Here is a 17,515-nt window from a genome sequence, read left to right as displayed (position 1 = left end):
AATTAATTAGGAGATTAAGAGGTTATTGTAACAGTTCTGATTTGAAAGGTAGAGCCTTCTGTTCATGACTATAGGTAAAGGTACGGGTTTGTAGGGAAAAAATAAGAATCAAAGAAGTACCAAGAGTTTTGACCTGAGAACTGGGAGAATAGGTTTCCATTTGTTGAGAAAACAAATACTTGGGAAGGAGTAGGTTCGGAGGGGGGAAAAATATACATTTTGGGAACATTAGATTTGAGGCAATGGGATGTGTGTTTGGAGTTCAAGAGAGAAGTCTAGACCAGATATAGTAATTGTTATTACTTAACATATAAATGGCATATAAATTATATTGGATTGATTGAGATCACCTAGAAAGTATACAAACTTAGAGGACTCAAGCCCCTAGGGCATTCCAAGACTTAGAAGTTAGAAAAATGAGGAGGATCCATCCAAGTTTACTGAGAAGGAGAAGCCAGTGAGACAAAAGAACAAAAAGAATGGCTTCGGAGAAGCCAAGTATCAAGTTTTCCAAGGAGGAGGCAGTGACCATCTGCATCTTAAACATTAAAGTAAGGTAAGGACTCAGAACTGACCCAAGGAATTGGCAACATAAATTTCAATGATGACCTTGGCAAGAACTGCTCTGCTAAGTGGAGGGACAAAACTCAGACAAGAATAAGCAGAAGAAGTTAGAGACAATGCACATAAGACTATAGAATGGTACAATTTTCCTAAGGCAGGGTGGAGGATCAAAGGAGAGTATTTCTTTAAACAAAGGCATAATAGGTTATTTGTAGATTAATAGGAAAGAACTAGAAGAAAAGGGAAATGGCGGTGGGGGAGAAATTGGGATGAACTTGAATAGGAGAGAAGGAATAGGACTCTGTGTAAATAAAAGAAATGACTTTAGACAGGAGCACAGTTACTTCATGCATTGTAAAAAGAAGAAAGGTGGGTAATAGGTACAGATTCTGATTGGTTGGTAAACGTGATATTGGAAGCCTGTGGAAATTCCCTCCTTGTGAAGTAAGATGTTGATAGGAAAAAAATTATCTCAAAATCATTAATATTTTCTTCAGTCTACTTAACAAAAGAAAGGCACCAAAGAAGCCACGAAGGTGTTTTTTAATCCGTTCACAACACACATCTCATACTTGGCACTTCAGCTGTGATCAAACTATAACCATCTGGTTCCTTGTAAAGTGTTTAGTCATAGTGGTTCATTAACCCACAGAGAGAAATCTTGTGAGGATATTAAGAAGAGCAAGGAGACAGACACAGTGAAACTATGTGCACCTGTAGAACATAAAAAAAATATTCATAGTAAGTGAACTACTAAAGAGTGTTGAAATTATCAATTACCTTTCTATTTAACTGTTCTGAGTAATGTAGGACAGGAACAAAATTATAAAAATGACCCTAAAGCAAATAGCTTGAAACTGAGATTTCTCAAAATTGATTAATCAAAAAATTAACAGCTATCACAATGATGAGCAGCATAGCACAGTGTTTAAAATCATAAACTATGGAGTTAGACCTCTTGGGTTCAAATTCTGACTGTACCTCTCAATGGCTGTATGACTTTGGGGAAATTATGTACACTCTATGTGTCTCAGTTTCTTCATTTATAAAGGGAAGATCATATTACTATGGACCCCTTAGGGTAGTTAAGGTTTAATGAACATAGAACAATGACTAGCAAGCACTATATAGGTGTCTGTTAAATTAAATCACCATGAATAATCAAGACCTAGCTAGAAAATACAGCCAAACATTGACACCTGGAGCTAATTCTTAAGACTTTTCTTCTAAAACTGTCTATTGGGAAATATTTTGCAGAAAAACAAATTTATCTTGCTCTTGATCATCCAGGCTTCCCCCAACCAGCACCCCCTTATCCGACTTTTCTAAAAAACTGTTTCCTAATGAAAAGTAGGAAGATTCCCTCATCAGTTTTTCTACTTTTAAAAGACAGTTGAAAGTAGAAAAGTGAGCTTCTTGGACTACCATCTGCCTTTCTGCCACCTATTGACTCATGTAGTGAGAACTGACTCTGCATTCATTCTCAGATTAGAAGGCTAATCAGTAAGCTTATGTTAATGTTCATTTCCAAATTTTAATGACAAAAACAAGAAACATTATGAATACTTTAAAATTATATGATCTTTAGATAATTAAACCTCCCATACTACACTAATTTCTTTACTCATACAATAGTATTCAGAAGACTGATATTAAATATTCAGAAAAGAAAGTCTGAACACCCAGTTTATTTTGGAATTATTTTTACCTAAAATGTGCATTAACCATCTTCTGCTTTGGACCATTATAATATCCTGGTAGTTAATTTGCCCATTAGGTTTTATAGTTCCGATGTTTGGGGTATTTCATCAGATTCCCAAGTAAAAAGACCAATAATTAAAAGAAAAACACCCTCTCAAACTTTGACTCTAAGTTCACATTTCTATGAGTTAGTAATTGAAAGAACCACAAAACCAAGTGTGGGAAGTAATTCAACAGATTGGTTCTCAGCCAGTGTGGACACTTCAGCTCTAATGGCAGGTGGTTCCTTTGGAAAGAGGATGTTTGCAGTGAGAGATTTGGGTGGGTGGATGTTAAAACAAAGGTCAAATTGTTCAGAGAGGTTCAAAGACATGTTTTCAGAGTTCATAGAATCTATGAGAATTCTTATATTTTATACTCTCTGTTTTATGAAAATGTAAAAAGTGCCGTAGGCCAATCTTACATCATCTGAATCCACTGCATTACTGAGTACTGCCACAGTGTTTTTGTTTGTAGTTACAATTCTGTGACATATTACATAAACTGATAATATTTATATCCTAAGTCATTTTAGTCTAAGCGGAATTCAGTTAGATCAATCTCTCTCCCCACCCCCAACACACACACACACACACACACACACACACACACGCATACCCTTTACTTTACTCAAGATTGAGAAGAGCAGCATGGGGGAATGGACTTGGACAAAATGGACAAGGATCTGGAGCAGGAGGTGCTATTTCTGAGGGTCCTTTCTTCCAGGGGATGTTTTCCAGGCATTGCTCTAATTTTAAAGGTCCTTTTTCCAACCACCTAAGCCCCCAAGATCTATATCGCCCTCCCTCTGCAACAGCAGGGCATTCACTGGAAATGAAAGGCAATTAGTCACAGGCATTTGAAGGAAATTGCAGAGGACAGTTTCATATCCTGTAGTTTCTGTAGTGCACAAACACACACAATAGCAATTAAGGGGCCAAACAAAAAGGAAAAAAAATAATAAAAAGAGAGTTGATGAACCCTATTGGAGTCAGGAAAAAAGTTTATACTCTAAGACCTAAATTTTGATCATATGTGGCAAAACTAATAACATTTATTGGCATAAGAGCATTCACACTAGTAAGTAATCAGAGCAGCATGAGCCAATGTGAGGTTAGATGTCCAAAGTATGTTTGATAATATAAGACCAGGAAATAAGAGGAGGTCTAGGCATGATGAGGGCAAAGGCACTCTCTACCCACCGCAAACTAAGGACTTCATCAATCCCAACTGAGAGGGGCAGGAAATAATCATGTGTGTAAGTGTACATACACAAACATACACATTTGTATATACTATGTATATGTACGTGCATTTAATTTCCTGTATGAAGTTATGCTTAATTTAACTAATTGCAAACTCCATATAGTTCACTCCATTTTGAATTTTTAGTTTTTCTTTATTAAGTCTTTTGTTCTATTTATAAAGTTTGAAGCTAAAAGAAATCCTTCTGTATTATTAGCAAGAGCTTCTAACGACCTAAGAATTGCTTATTATCTTTGTGGCAGAGCAGATAAACACATCCCTTTACAAAGATACCAGAAAAGGGGCAATTCTGTTTCAGTGGGGTAACCTCTTACGATTGCATGAAGGACTAGGTTTAATATACATCATGTTAAATGTGTTTGGTGAATGAATGATGATCCTATTTGGACCTCCAGTGACCCCTTAGGGATTACACAACGATGACACAACGATGCTATGTATAAGGTGGTGGGGAGAGAAAAGAAGCTCTTTCTGAGCCTGGATCGGTGGGTCTCATTCAATGTTGGAAGTATTAGGAATTCTGGCTTCCTGAGTAGTTTTATCAGCCTCCCAATAGAATTCAGGGGTCCATGAGCCTCCTTCCATATTATACTTTCTCGGTACCTTTCAGCCCAAGCTGGCAGTGTTTTTGATAAATTTTTGTTCTATCAGAAATCAGGGTTTCCGAAAATTTTCTCAAGAACCAAGTGAGCCATTGTAGATTTTATAGGGATTCACTTCATTAGACAAATGCCAAACCCACAGATCTTTTTGAGATAATTCCTTCTCTCTTTTGGCTTCCTATTGAGGTGGCTGAGAAAAAAAAAAGTTGCTCTTAAACTTCCTTAAGGCTCCCTAGTTTGAGAAATCTATGAGAAAAACTCTTAATCTCTTGGAAGTGTCTTTTATGTGACTGAATACTCTGATCTTTTGATCTTTTTGAGGTTCTAACTAAGGGTTTTGTGTTAGTGCACTCAACCTATTCTTTATGCCATGCTGAAAGCAATAATCTCTTATCTCCAGAGCAGGTTTGGAGGGTAGGACAAGATTACATTTGGGCATATCAGATTTGAGGAAAGGGGATGTGTGAGTCTGCAGTTTAAGAGAGAAGTCCAGGTCAGAGATATTAGTAGGCAGTGGTCAACATATTAATGTCATAAAAATTATATTGGATAAAGATCACCTAGAAAGTATACACACTTTAGAAATCTTTTTAGTTGATCATGTATGAAGTTCCTTACTTAGGAGTGTGTTTCATCTAATTGCAGGTCAGAATTTTCCTAGGCTTTCCAACACTACATAACATTCTCCTTACTCCAGTTTCCCACAGTATGTTTCTTCTCTCCTTCTGATCCCTCACCAGTCACATCTCCAACATGCATATTTCTACTAGTAGTCTGTTCAAGGCATTCTAGTCTTTTCTCAATCATGCGCCTCAAAATTCTTCCAGCATTTCCTCACTTTCCAATTCCAAAGCCACTTCCACATTTTTATATATTTGCTTTGGCAGCATTTCACTTCTGGATACCATAATCTATATTAGCATTTAAAAAAAATGTTGTATAACAAATTACTACAAATTTAGCCACCAAAAACATTTATTAGCTCAGAATCCTATAAATCAAAAGTCTAGCATGGTGTGGCTGGGCTTCTGCTCATAATATCTCAGGCTGAAATCAACGCATTGACAATACTTAGTTCTCATCTGGAAGCTTTAGAAAAGAAAAAAGCTTATTCTCTTTTGCTGGCAGAATTCAGTTCCTTATAGTTATAGGACTATAGGTTATAGGTTCCCATTTCCTTTCTGGCTGTTGGTCAGGGTTACTTTCAGCTCCTAGAGGCCACCCACATTCCTTGCCATGTGACCTTCTAATCTTCAGCTAAGAATGTGGGTTGTGTCCTTTTCGTGCTTCCAATCTCTGACTACTCCTCCTGTGAGCAGCCAAAGAAAACTCTCTGCTTTTTAAAGGGCTCGTGATTAGGTCAAGCCCACGATGTAATCTCCCAAGGTTGTCTGTGTCATATAATATAATCTTATCCATGGTATTTACTGTCCCAACGATTATATAGCACATGTTTCTCACGGGGGCAGGAAATCTTAGGGCCCATCTTAGAAGTCTGCTTATCACAGGTGTTATTCATAGGCCCTTTTAAGTCCTGACAATACTAAAGAAGCAGAGTTTAAAGTCTGGGAGTTTTTTTTTTTTTTTTTTTTTTTTTTTTTTTTTTTTTATCATTCGTCTGTGTTGACATTTTTTCCCACTCTTATCTCTTTGTTACTATATTATTAGATTAAGAAATACTGGAAAAAAGGTTTTATGATTTCATGATGAAATGCTCTCATAAAAACCCATAGATTCCCACCCTGAGAGAATGGCTTTGATCTGAACTGGAAAGGCACTGTGCATTTCCTCCTAAGCATAGAGCTTCTTGAATCATCTGAGAAACAACACTCTTGTAGCCCTTTAGACCGCATTCTGGTTATGACAGCCTACACTTTTTGTTTTAGACTGTTTCTCCTCTTCCCTGGGTATTTACAGGATGAATATAATTCTGAACATTTGTCAGGTCACCTGAGGACAAGGGGGAGCAACCAAGTGCTATGGTTATACTGAAGCCATGGTCTATTGGTATTTACTGGTGTGATGTCACTTGAGGTTAAGAGATCACAAAATGACAGATTCTTCTCCAGAACCATCTCTGAGGTAAGCCGGAAGGTAATATGGCTGGTGAAGTTATTCTGACTTCCCTAGTAATGCTCCCCCCCTCCCAGTCACACAATGTGGGTGATTTCAGTGATGAATTAGGAGCTGGTTAAACTTAGGAGAGTATTGTGACATCTGAGACCAAGAAAAAGATATATTTTATTTCTATGTGAGCCTTGGTTGAAATCTCCATTTGGGGAACAAGGGTGAAACTACTCTTGCCTTGGATGCCACAGAACTCTAGGCATCATGCAGCAACAAAATATCCTCAAACACCATGATGCAGGGCAATTTTATATTATTGAAGCCACCCAAAGAGCCATGTCCAATGGAAGGGTGGTGTTGGGACCAATATCACACATCAAGCATTTTAAGGTTCATTTAGCACAGTAATTTTGTTTCTTACAATAGCTCCTGAGGATAGTTTATGGAAAGGCATTATCTTTTGATTTTATCTTGATAATAATTTCAAAAGTGAAGAGATGCTTCTGAAATATTACTATTATCACCTAACACCATATGAACCAAAACTTCCCTTGAGTCTTGAGATAAAAGCATCAAAACTGTGAATATTATGTTCAACTAGAGTTTTAAAGCACAGAAGAAAAACTAATCTAATAATTTAAAGGTATATTTGAAATGAGCTGGGCACCTACGAGGATAAATTTTGGCACTGGATAGAAAGCAATATGTTATTCCAGCAAAAAGACAGTAATTATCCCCTAAAAGAGAAATCGCTCAGAAGAATTATGAGAAAGATGATCTCTCGTTCAGAAATCCTAAGGTGGGATTTTACAGATGACATAGTTTATCTCTATTGTGCTTTCTTATGAGAAGAGGAAGCCAGGCAGGTGAAACAGTAGATGGGGAAGTACAGAGCACCAGCCAACAGGGCAACCAGTCTCAAGTTATGGGGAGCTGCCCACAAGGGTTTTTCTGCCAAGCTGCTGTTAAACACTAAAGAACTAAAATTTGTTAAAATAGTTAAAACAAGAGAATTTAGATTTGTGGTTAGTATATATAAAGGTAGCCAAAACTTTGGTCAGTATGTTTGATTTACCATAGAAACCTCCTTTCCCACTTTAAACACAAAGAAATTTTGAACAAACTATAACGCGATAGCTACACACACACACACACACACACACACACACACACTCTACCTCAGTGCTGAAAATAAAGGTAGAACTCAAAGTGAGCAGTGAGAGGAGCCAACCTGGACCTGAGATAGGTCTAAGAAGCTGGTGGCTGGACCTTTAATAGTAGCTGTGGGACTTATGCACATGGGAGCTGCAAACAAGCTACTTATAATGACCATGTAGAAATGGGAACTAAATACACCATGACCACTCCCCAGAGAAGTGACAAGGGGTCTAACTTTCTGCTTGGGACCAGAGGAGAAAAGAGATCAGCCATAGAACCCAGGCAGGTGCTGTACACCAGAGCTAAATCAGTACCCACGCTAGCTCTCAACGTAGGTCCCGAGTCTCAAAGTTAATATACGAACTGGTCCTGGGCCAGTAAAATGCATAGTGCCTTTAGCAGAGGCAAACTTAAAAGTTCCCGGTAGAGACGCTCTCACTACCAGGTCAAAATTCATAAAAGAAAGCACAATTCACAAAAGAAGAATTTAAAAACATTGATTACTTGATTATTTTAAATTTTCATGAAACTAGAGACTCTACAGGCAAAATTTAAAGGCAATTGGAAAAAAATCTGCAACCCATATAACTGATAAAAAGAAATAGTATCCAGAACTTATAAAGAACTTCTACAGATTAATAAAGAAAAAAAAATGGACAAATGGACAAAAAGTACAAATAAGCATTTCACAGAGGAAGAAAACTGCCCAATAAACATGAGATTTTCAATCTCACTAGTGATCAGGGGAATCCAATTTAAACAATGAGATACCGTTCACATTTATTAGATTGACAAAAGTCAAACAGGAAAGTTGTAATATCTTAAAAAAAAAAAATCTTATGAACTTGAAAGCATATGAATCCTACAACATAGTAATTCCCCTTCTAGGTGCACACATACCCCAGTCAACATGTATAAGGTGGCTGCTGTAGCACAATTACAAGAACAAAATTTTAGAAACTTAAATGTCAAGCACTAAGGGAAGGGATAAATGATAACCCAATTCTAAAATGGAACACTAAATAGTAATTAAAAGGAGTGTGTTAACATGGGTATATCTCAAAAATGTAAGGTTGAATGAAGTACATGCTACAGGATGATTCTAGATGATCATATCCATGAAAAAAAATTAAGTCACAAACTACATATTAAAATATGTTAAAAGCAATAGATGGCCTGGGAAGATAAAAATAAAATTTATGATTAAGGCTGTCTTTTTAAAGGTAAGAAGGGACATGGTACTGAGTATGTCCTCAAAAGAGGACTTCAACTTTATTTGTAGAATAAAAACCTGAAATAGAATGAGAAATATTAACAATTTCAGTGCTAGGTAATGAGTACTATTATGTTTATTACATCATTCTCTGTGTTTATTACATCATTCTCTGTATTTAAAAAGTACATTCTAAATGTAAAAAGTGTTTTTAAAAATAAAATAAAACTTATGCCTTTGTCTCATACAATTGTAAGATGTTGACCATGAATTTGGTTTAGAGTTTAATTATTCCTTCCATTACTGTTTGTTTTGTTGTTGCTATTTTGGTGTCAGACCAAATATCAACAGTTCATCTACAAGCTCATAAAGGTCTCTCTCTCTTCTTTCAAAATGTCTTTCTCTCATGGACATCTATTGACAGTCATTTTCTGCATTGCAGTCAACCAAAATGCTATCCCAGTACGCTTGGCCTTTGCCATATCCCAATTTAGTACAAGGCTTGACAACAGTCACAAACTCTGTCCTTCACCTACAGCATCTTTTCTCATCATGAGTACTTGTGCTAGTGCAGGTCAATAAGGTGGGTTCCCCTCCTTGTCCACAAATCTTTGAAGCTCCTATGAACCTGCTAGAACCTTACGAATCTTTCTAAGAACTGCCAATGAGAATTCCATGCCAAACACTAAGATAAACTAAAGCTCAATCAGGCAATTAAACATTCATTCACACACTCACTGCAACAGAGGATTTTATACTTTTTCTTTCTTTTCTTCTCTTTGTAGCAATTCCTTCTTCTTCCACAGTTTTTCTTTCTCCTCTTCCTTTTTTCTTCTTCTGGCAGAAATTTCCATTTCCAGTCTCGCTACCTCTTCCTGGTGGGCTCGCCATTGAAGAACCTGAAATAAACAGAAATTCATTCCAATAACTACACATACTCATAGGATTTTACAGATCAAAATAAAACTAGGTTCCGTACCAAGCAGATGTCAACATTTTTTCAAATACACATTAAAACTCCATGTACATATGAGTGTGTGATATGTGCTATGATATGTGTGCAAGATGTGTGCATGTGCTTTAGTGTTAAAAGGAGAAAGCAACTTTAAAATCACCTCATTCAGAGATTCTTCACTCAGATTCATGGAGTAAAATCCATAAGACTCTGTGAATTGACTTCAGTGGGTGTGTGAAGTCTCATAAATAATATGTAAAAATGTCTGTGTTTTTGCACAGGTGTGTTTTTTTCTGAAACAACAGTTCATATTTCTGTTCAACGGTTTTAAAATTCTTAAGTGGTCCTAAGATCCCCAAAAGTTTAAGAACCACTGATATATTTCATCCTTCTTATTTTAGAAGGAAAATGAGCCCAAATTAAGATTTTAAAAAATAAATTTTCAAGACATTTAGAAGAACTTACTTGGTATTGATAGATGTTATTGGTAGATGTATAACTGGTATAGCACTTCTAGAGGACATTGGGCAATATGTAAATATGTACCACAATATAAAATATGCATAGCCTTTGACACACAACCTCACTTTCAGAACTTATTCAAAGAAGATGATCAACTGGACAAGTCCACAAAAATGTACCCACATGAACGTTCACAGCAGTGCTGCTCAAAAATAAAAATTGGAGAGTCAAAATGGCTCACAATAGGAAATGGCTTAAATTAATTATGGTACCAACATACAATGACTACCATTTCTATATTTATTAAAATAGAAAATATCCACAACGTATTATTAGTTGCAAAAACATTTATAGTATGATTTCATTAATATAAATATCATCTATGTATCTACGTATGGAAAGAGATTTGGAAGGAGATTTACAAAAATAATATATTGGTTATCTTCGAGTAACATCATTCTATGGAATTAAAAAAAAAATGTATCCTTTAAGACTTTCTGTGCTGTGACATTTGTACAATAAACATGTATTATCTTTGGAGCAGGAAACCAATAAAACTAACAAAATAAAAACACAACAGATATAGCTACAAAAGCAGAGAAGAGGGAGATGGAAATGTGGGTAGATTTCTTTTTGAAAAAGAAGAAACTAGCATTCTCAATATAATACTCATATTTTACATATGTGAAATAAGCATGACTCATTAATGTAATATAGAACATAAAAATTGAATAAATAAAATGTCCTAAAAATATGATGAGTTAAAGTAACTTGTTAAGCTCTTTTTGCACTTTTATTATTTAAAGTTTGTTTTCTAAAAATATTTTTTTCTCTATCAAAATAAGCAAGAAAATCCAGACTCTTGGTTTTCAAATACACTTAGCTTTCCCCATCTGCTGCTTATCCTGGCCATCAATCTTATTTACCTTCTTCTTTGAAATCCCATTCCTAGAATAAGATCATCTATGCCTTCAATCCTGACTTCCTGCTTCCAAACCATTCCTTCTTGTGACCCATTTCCCATTTGTAACGTGCTATAACAAAATCAAGTGTCCCGTCAACTGGCTAGTGATCTCCTGAAAACCCAAAGGATAGTTCTCAGTCCTCCTTTTCTTAACCTTGTGGTGGAACTTAACCCTGTTAACCATCTCTTCATGTTTAAAACTCCTTCTTTCCTTGGCCATACATTGTTCTCCCCTGTTTCTCCACTAATGGATACTACCCTTCTCTTCTTTCTGCTTCCTGTTCCCACTCCACACCCACAACTGTACTGCTATCCTTTCTCTTTAAACTCAGCTTCTCTTCTGTTTGTTATTTGATGTGCATGTCCTCTCCTATGAGTTAACCTATCGCTTCTGCGTATCTGACTCTAAAATGTAAAATATCAGCTCCGTCTTTTTGTCTGTAACCCCATCATAACAAATGCATAAGGCTTTTACCATTTATATGTGCTTCCCAAACACAACATTTCCAAAATTAACTCAACATCTTTAACTTTGCTACAGCTTCATACCAAGTCATGTGTACCTGCTGCTTCTTTCAAACAACTTTGTTTGTTCCGTGGAACCACAAGTATCTCTGTAGGTCGTAATTTTTCATTACTATGTATACCTAGCAACAGGACTAATTCTTTCCATTTTTGCACAAGATTTGGGCAATCTTATTATTTCTTAAGCTTAGATGAGATTTTACTTATGACAAATTGATTTCTAAACTATTGAGTTTCCATAGGCCACTTTACTGTAATTCCCTAGTTCAACCAAAGTCTATCTGCCAAATATATCTAGAACAATACCAGAAAGTTCACAGGTGATGTCAAATAGAACCTGAATAATTTAGCTTTCTCACTCCCAACCAATACCCCATTTTAACCTAGCTAATGTGTAATCCTTAGGTAGTTTTTTTTTTTCCTGTGCCTTTCCTTATATGACCATTGTTGTCCTTAGCTTCATAACATGATCCAAACTATTCCCCTACCTGCAATGTCCTCAATTCCCTTAGTTCACAAAACACTTCTTGGCCCAACACAAGCCCCATGTCTTTCCTGAAACATTCTCTAACCCATGCTCATCTCTCTTTTCTTAATTCACTCACCATACCATAATTGCTCTCCAATTGTTCTGAGCATAATGTTTTGGTTTCTGTTTAGAGCAGGTTCATGATATATGTGTAGTTTGTCTTTCCCTTATAGTGTCTAGCAGAATGCTAGCACATCACAGGTACTCAATAATTACCTTCTATTTAATTTACCCAAATAAACATTTTTAAATGAAACTATGTAAATGAAAAAGAAATGATAGTATCAGAATATGCCGATTTGAAACACCTAACGAAATAATGGGTCCTCATTCACAATCATAGTGGCTACTAAAACTTTCACATTAACAACTGATGCAAAACTTTATAACGGATGGATCAGGCTGGCGACAGTTGAACACACTAAACAATCTTAACATCACAGAGAAACAAGCATCCTGACAGAAGTACACAACATTTTCATGAATTATTCTTGTCAAAAGATTATAATGAATATGATCGAATCTCTAGACCTATTGATCAGGTTATAGGAAATTCAGCCAATGGAGAAACATATCAAATAATGTCATGGGGATGCAATCAGCTTAACTGGTATTTGAAGAACTTTAAAGTTCTTTAACAAATTACAAGGAAAAATAAAGTAAGGGGCGCCATGGATCAAAAAAAATTTATGAAACATACTAATCAAATGCAATATGCAGACAATATTCACATTATGATGTGAATAAACCAACTGTATGAAATTATGAAATAAAGAGATTTCAATATTGATTAGTTAATTTATACTATTAAAAATATTGTTAAAGTTTATAGATTTTTGTACAGTATGGCTATATTTTCTAAAAGTCTCATTAATTTTACAGATATATACTGAAATACAGATGAAATGATATAATGTCTGGGATTTGTTTACTATTACCCAATGGGCATAGACTTTTGTATGTTTAAATTTTTTTTAGTTTAAGATTACACTAAAATTTTGTATAAAAACAAAATAAACTATAAAATATATGTCAAAGAGATTTGTATAATAAAAACTGTAGTCTCAAGGTTTTCAGACAGTAGGAGGGAAGATTTGAGATGCATTGAACTAATGAAAAGAAAAATACCGCACATTCAGTCTCTCTGTGTATTGAGATTACTTCCATAAATTTTGATAGACAAAAGTCTGGGCCTTGGAAATAGTCTTCTCATCTTTTGATTTAAGACTAACTTATGGGAATTATCATTGAATGAGGTTTGCATAAATGTGTCATATAATTTAAAGAAGCCAAAGCATAAGTAAATCTATAATTGGAAAAAGTTTCTGTTTCCAAAGGCAAGTACAGCGAGAAAATAACCAGACTAATAAAACTGGGGTAATCTAGTATATCCACCAATTGACTCAATTTACTTTTCTTTGTAATTTGCAAATATGAATGACATTTCTTCTGTTCTCTAGGGAAAAAAAAGATTATGACAGTTTTTTTTTAATGGCCACGCACACTGTAGAATCATGAAACAAATGCAAGTTCAGCAACCAAAAGCCAGTGGGTTGTAGATGTCAAGCAATCTATGAAATGCCAGGGGAGGGGCGGGGGGGGTGCCTCTTGGGCAAGTCAGCACCAGCCTTTAGAAACTAAATTGCTTCCACTCAATATTGGAATCATGAGAATGGTCTGGGACACTTTGAGGTTTGCTTGCAATCAATAACTCAAAATATCATCTGTAATTATAACCATACCCCAAACAACATGAAGAGTAGAAGAGAAGATTGTTGAAGCTAGCATTGTATTTTAAACAGCTAGAATTGTGAGACCTTGACAACAAGAAACAGGATCTGCAGCAATCGGTATCCAGGCAGTAAGGTAAATGGGGCTTTTCAAAATGCACAATGGATGCGGTGAAGAATCTGGTGGGAAAAGGGTGCTATTGAAAAATCCTTACCCAATAGATGCCCACAGGGGCAGCCCAGGGATTTAGACAGCTCCCGTGTGGAGAGAATGACAACCGATTACGGTAATTTTGAGATGCCAGAGAATAAGAAAGCTAGCAGGTGGGTGAAAGAATCAATATTAGTACAATAGGCTAAAGCACAGAAGACTTTGAGCAAACAGCGAGCAAAAGGAAGAATAACCCAGAAGAACATTTTAGTGGTTTTATTTTAAAGCATTTGCTAATTATATAGCTTTAAACAGAACATGTGATGTAACTGTAACAATAATAACTACGCAAGAACATTACCACAGTAGCAGTTAGGAGCACGTTATAAGGAAAGCATTATTTAGAGAATTAACTACAGGATATTTTTCCAGGTCTTTTATTCAATATTCCTGCCAGAGGGATAGTCTTTGAATGAAACTTTACCCTAACATAGAACAAATAAAGTTTAAAATATATTCATCTATCTCAAATAATAAATTAATGGTTTAAAATGAAAACGGTTAGTAGCATCACATGTATTCCTTGCTCTTGATGTAAAAATAAAACAGTTCAATTAAAAACACATATTCTCAGAGTGAATAAAGTACTAGAAAAAGAATGAAGCTCATGAAAACGTCAAAGGTAATGATGGAAATTAACATCGAGGTAACAATATTAACACAATTTTACATCAAAGTTAAAAGCTTTGAAAAAAATTTTATTTCAAGTGGCAATATGACATAACTGAAATGAGTACAGTAGTCCTGCTTATCTGTGGGGAATAAGCTCCAAGACCCCGAGTGGATGCCTGAAACCAAGGATAGTGCTGAATCCTGCATATACTATATTTTTTCCTATACATTTATACCCATGATAAAATTTAATTTATAAATTAGGCACAGGAAAAGAAAAACAATAGCAACAAAGTAAAACAATTATAACAATATACTATAAAGAAAGTTATCCTAATGTCGTCTCTCTCCCAAAGTATCTTATTGTACTTGTACATACAGCATAGACGCCCTGCATGAAAAGATGATTCACATTCCAGTGGAATGGAGCAGGACAGAGAGAGATTTCATCACACTACTAAGAATAGCACACAATTTATAAACTGTTTTATTTCTGTAATTTTCCATAGTTGACCATGGGCAACTGAAATTGCAGAAAGCAAAACTGAGGATAAGGGGGGACTACTGTGTTGAACTTTAGTCAAAACACCTGCTTTTTTGACTTATTTCTGCCACTAACCAACAATATTGTTCCTCTGAGGAAATGGCTCAGTTTTCTCTTATATTAAAGGAATGGACTGGATCAGGTGACTTCTACAGTTTAATTTTTTTTTTTTTATTTAAGCATAGTTGGCATACATTAACAGATTGGTTTCAGGTGTACAACATAATGATTTGACATTTATATACTTTACAATGTGATCATCACACTAAGCCTAGTAATCATCTGTCACTGTGTAAACTTATCACAGGATTATTGATTATATCTCCCTTTACCTTTTTCCTATAGTTTTTCTATTATTCTGATTCTATCTCAAATTTTTCTTAGAGAAATCACAATATACGACATGCTCTGTAGTTTTCTTCTGTAAGCAAAATAAACTGCAATGAGGAACATCCATACTTTATAAACCTGTTAAGTAATAACAGGCAATTAAATATTAATATTGAATTCTATCAGCCAAATTTATGGAAACACCATGTCATATGTGTTTCATCCAGGGAAAATATCATCTGACCAATGCCTTATAACTGACAATACTAAAATATTAAAAACTGCCATTTATGAAGACTTATTTTGTGCCAGGCTTATGCTTCATAAAGACATTAAACACATAAAACAAGCAAAATATCTTCTTCATAGTTCATCTGGCCAACTAGAATTTTTCTTGCTCGAGTCTAAGCTAAGATAGATTTGTTCCAGGAAGTCTTCCCTAACTTACCATGTCCAGGTCAAGTGTCTCTTATCTGCCACTTTGTCCATGTCTATTACAGCATGTATCAAACCATTTGGATTTGCCTGTACCTCCTGCTTGGCTACAAACTTATTTGTCTTATTCATAGTCTCTCTACAGAGCCTAACATGCCATCTGGCACTTGGTAAGGGTTCAAAAAATACTTGTTGGTGGATGCACAAATAAGGCTCTGGGGCTAAGGCTCAGAAGTTACACTAACAATATTTCATCTTTCTCCCCGTTGGGTTGGTCTTTAGAAAGAAAAGGTAACCCCCACCAGAAATGCTACCATTTTCTCACTCTACCACCATGGGACTCTCCATCTTTACTTTGCCCAATCCTACCTGTTTCTGTGCTTCCGAAGCTCCACCGCTGCTTGTCTGACAGGTAAAATATCCAGAAAAACCTTGTCGGGATTTTCAACAACTAATTCATATTTCTAGCAATGTCAGAGGGCACGTGCAAAAAAGTGGCAAGAAAATCCCTTTTTCTTGTCTTCTCCCTAAATGTTCTTAAAAGCTTCAAAATTCAATTCAACTGAGTAAACTTCAAATTTTCATTTTATTAAATTTTTAATAGTCTGATAGTTCTATTAAATTCTTTTCAAAAGTCCCACCATTTTTCAATATTACTTAATCAAGCTCTTATGTGTTCCACTTATGTTTAAACTTCGCTCATGAAATGCAGTACCTGTGATTTTGCATAGGTTATTAAAACTTTCTATTCTCTCCTTGGCATTTTTGCTTAACAGAAAAATCTGTTTTTTCTTCTTGGTTTCACAACTGTCCCTTGGTTTCTTGCATGACTTCATAAGTGCATTTTTTATCACCTCTTTTTGATAACTGCTTTCTATTTTCTGTGGCTTTTTAATAGTCTTTCTTAAAATCTTAAGGATTATGCACTATTGTCTTGACTGTTTCATTTCCTTTTCAAATAAAATCTTGCAAAGTTTCATTTAACTGGGTCCTAGAAAGTCTTAACCTTACCAGACTTGTAGAGGAAGAAACAAATTAAATGTCAATAAGCAAAAAACTATCAACAGATTTTTTTTCTTAAGGAACAAAACTGACAAACCTGTCAGTTTTATGAAGCTGACAAAGCCAAATTGTATATTTTAGTCAGAAAATGGGGCTAGCAGTTAGAAAGTCACTAGCCTACTGTCTATGAGATCCAGGGAAATCACTTCCCATTTCTGGGCCTCAAATCCATTTTGAAAATGAAGAGGACTATATCAGTTTTTCAAACAGAAGGTTAAAACTCATTAGTAGATAATGAAGTCAGTCGTGTAGAAGGGAGCTAGTGTTTTTTTTTTTTTAATGGAAGAGAACAGTAAATATCAGAGTGTAATGCTGTTTCAAGATTTTTTTTCAAAAAATTATGTGTGTATGTGTATTTGTTCATGATGCAAAACACATTTCTCACTGTAGGTCACAGTCAAAGACGCTTGAAAAACACAGAAGGAAGTTCTCTATAATCCCTTCCAACAGTAAGATTCTATGGCTCTGTGATATAAAGAACAAAGCTATTCTGTTTCCATCATTAAGCCACAGGCATTCTTTCTGTAGTCAACCCAGAAGCATGGT

At 35.4% G+C, this 17,515-nt stretch overlaps 1 protein-coding gene across 13 annotated transcripts in view; it reads right to left on the bottom strand.

The window, feature by feature from the left end:
* The window catches only part of CCDC148 (coiled-coil domain containing 148), a 195,135-nt gene that overhangs the window by 53,224 nt on the left and 124,396 nt on the right, over positions 1–17,515 (bottom strand). For 12 of the 13 annotated variants that reach the window (XM_036236126.1, XM_036236128.1, XM_016152823.2 and 9 more), the window contains one exon: positions 9,369–9,509. The exons of the other annotated variant lie outside the window; for it this stretch is intronic. In XM_036236126.1, the coding sequence (XP_036092019.1) occupies positions 9,369–9,509 (141 nt within the window). The remainder of the gene's footprint in view (positions 1–9,368; positions 9,510–17,515) is intronic. 13 annotated transcript variants of the gene reach the window in all.

The sequence above is a fragment of the Rousettus aegyptiacus genome, unplaced genomic scaffold (assembly GCF_014176215.1).
Source record: "Rousettus aegyptiacus isolate mRouAeg1 unplaced genomic scaffold, mRouAeg1.p scaffold_m13_p_2, whole genome shotgun sequence".
NCBI lineage: Eukaryota > Metazoa > Chordata > Mammalia > Chiroptera > Pteropodidae > Rousettus > Rousettus aegyptiacus.
The sequence above is the reverse complement of the archived record's forward strand: the minus strand, read 5'-3'. Positions and strand labels throughout refer to the sequence as shown.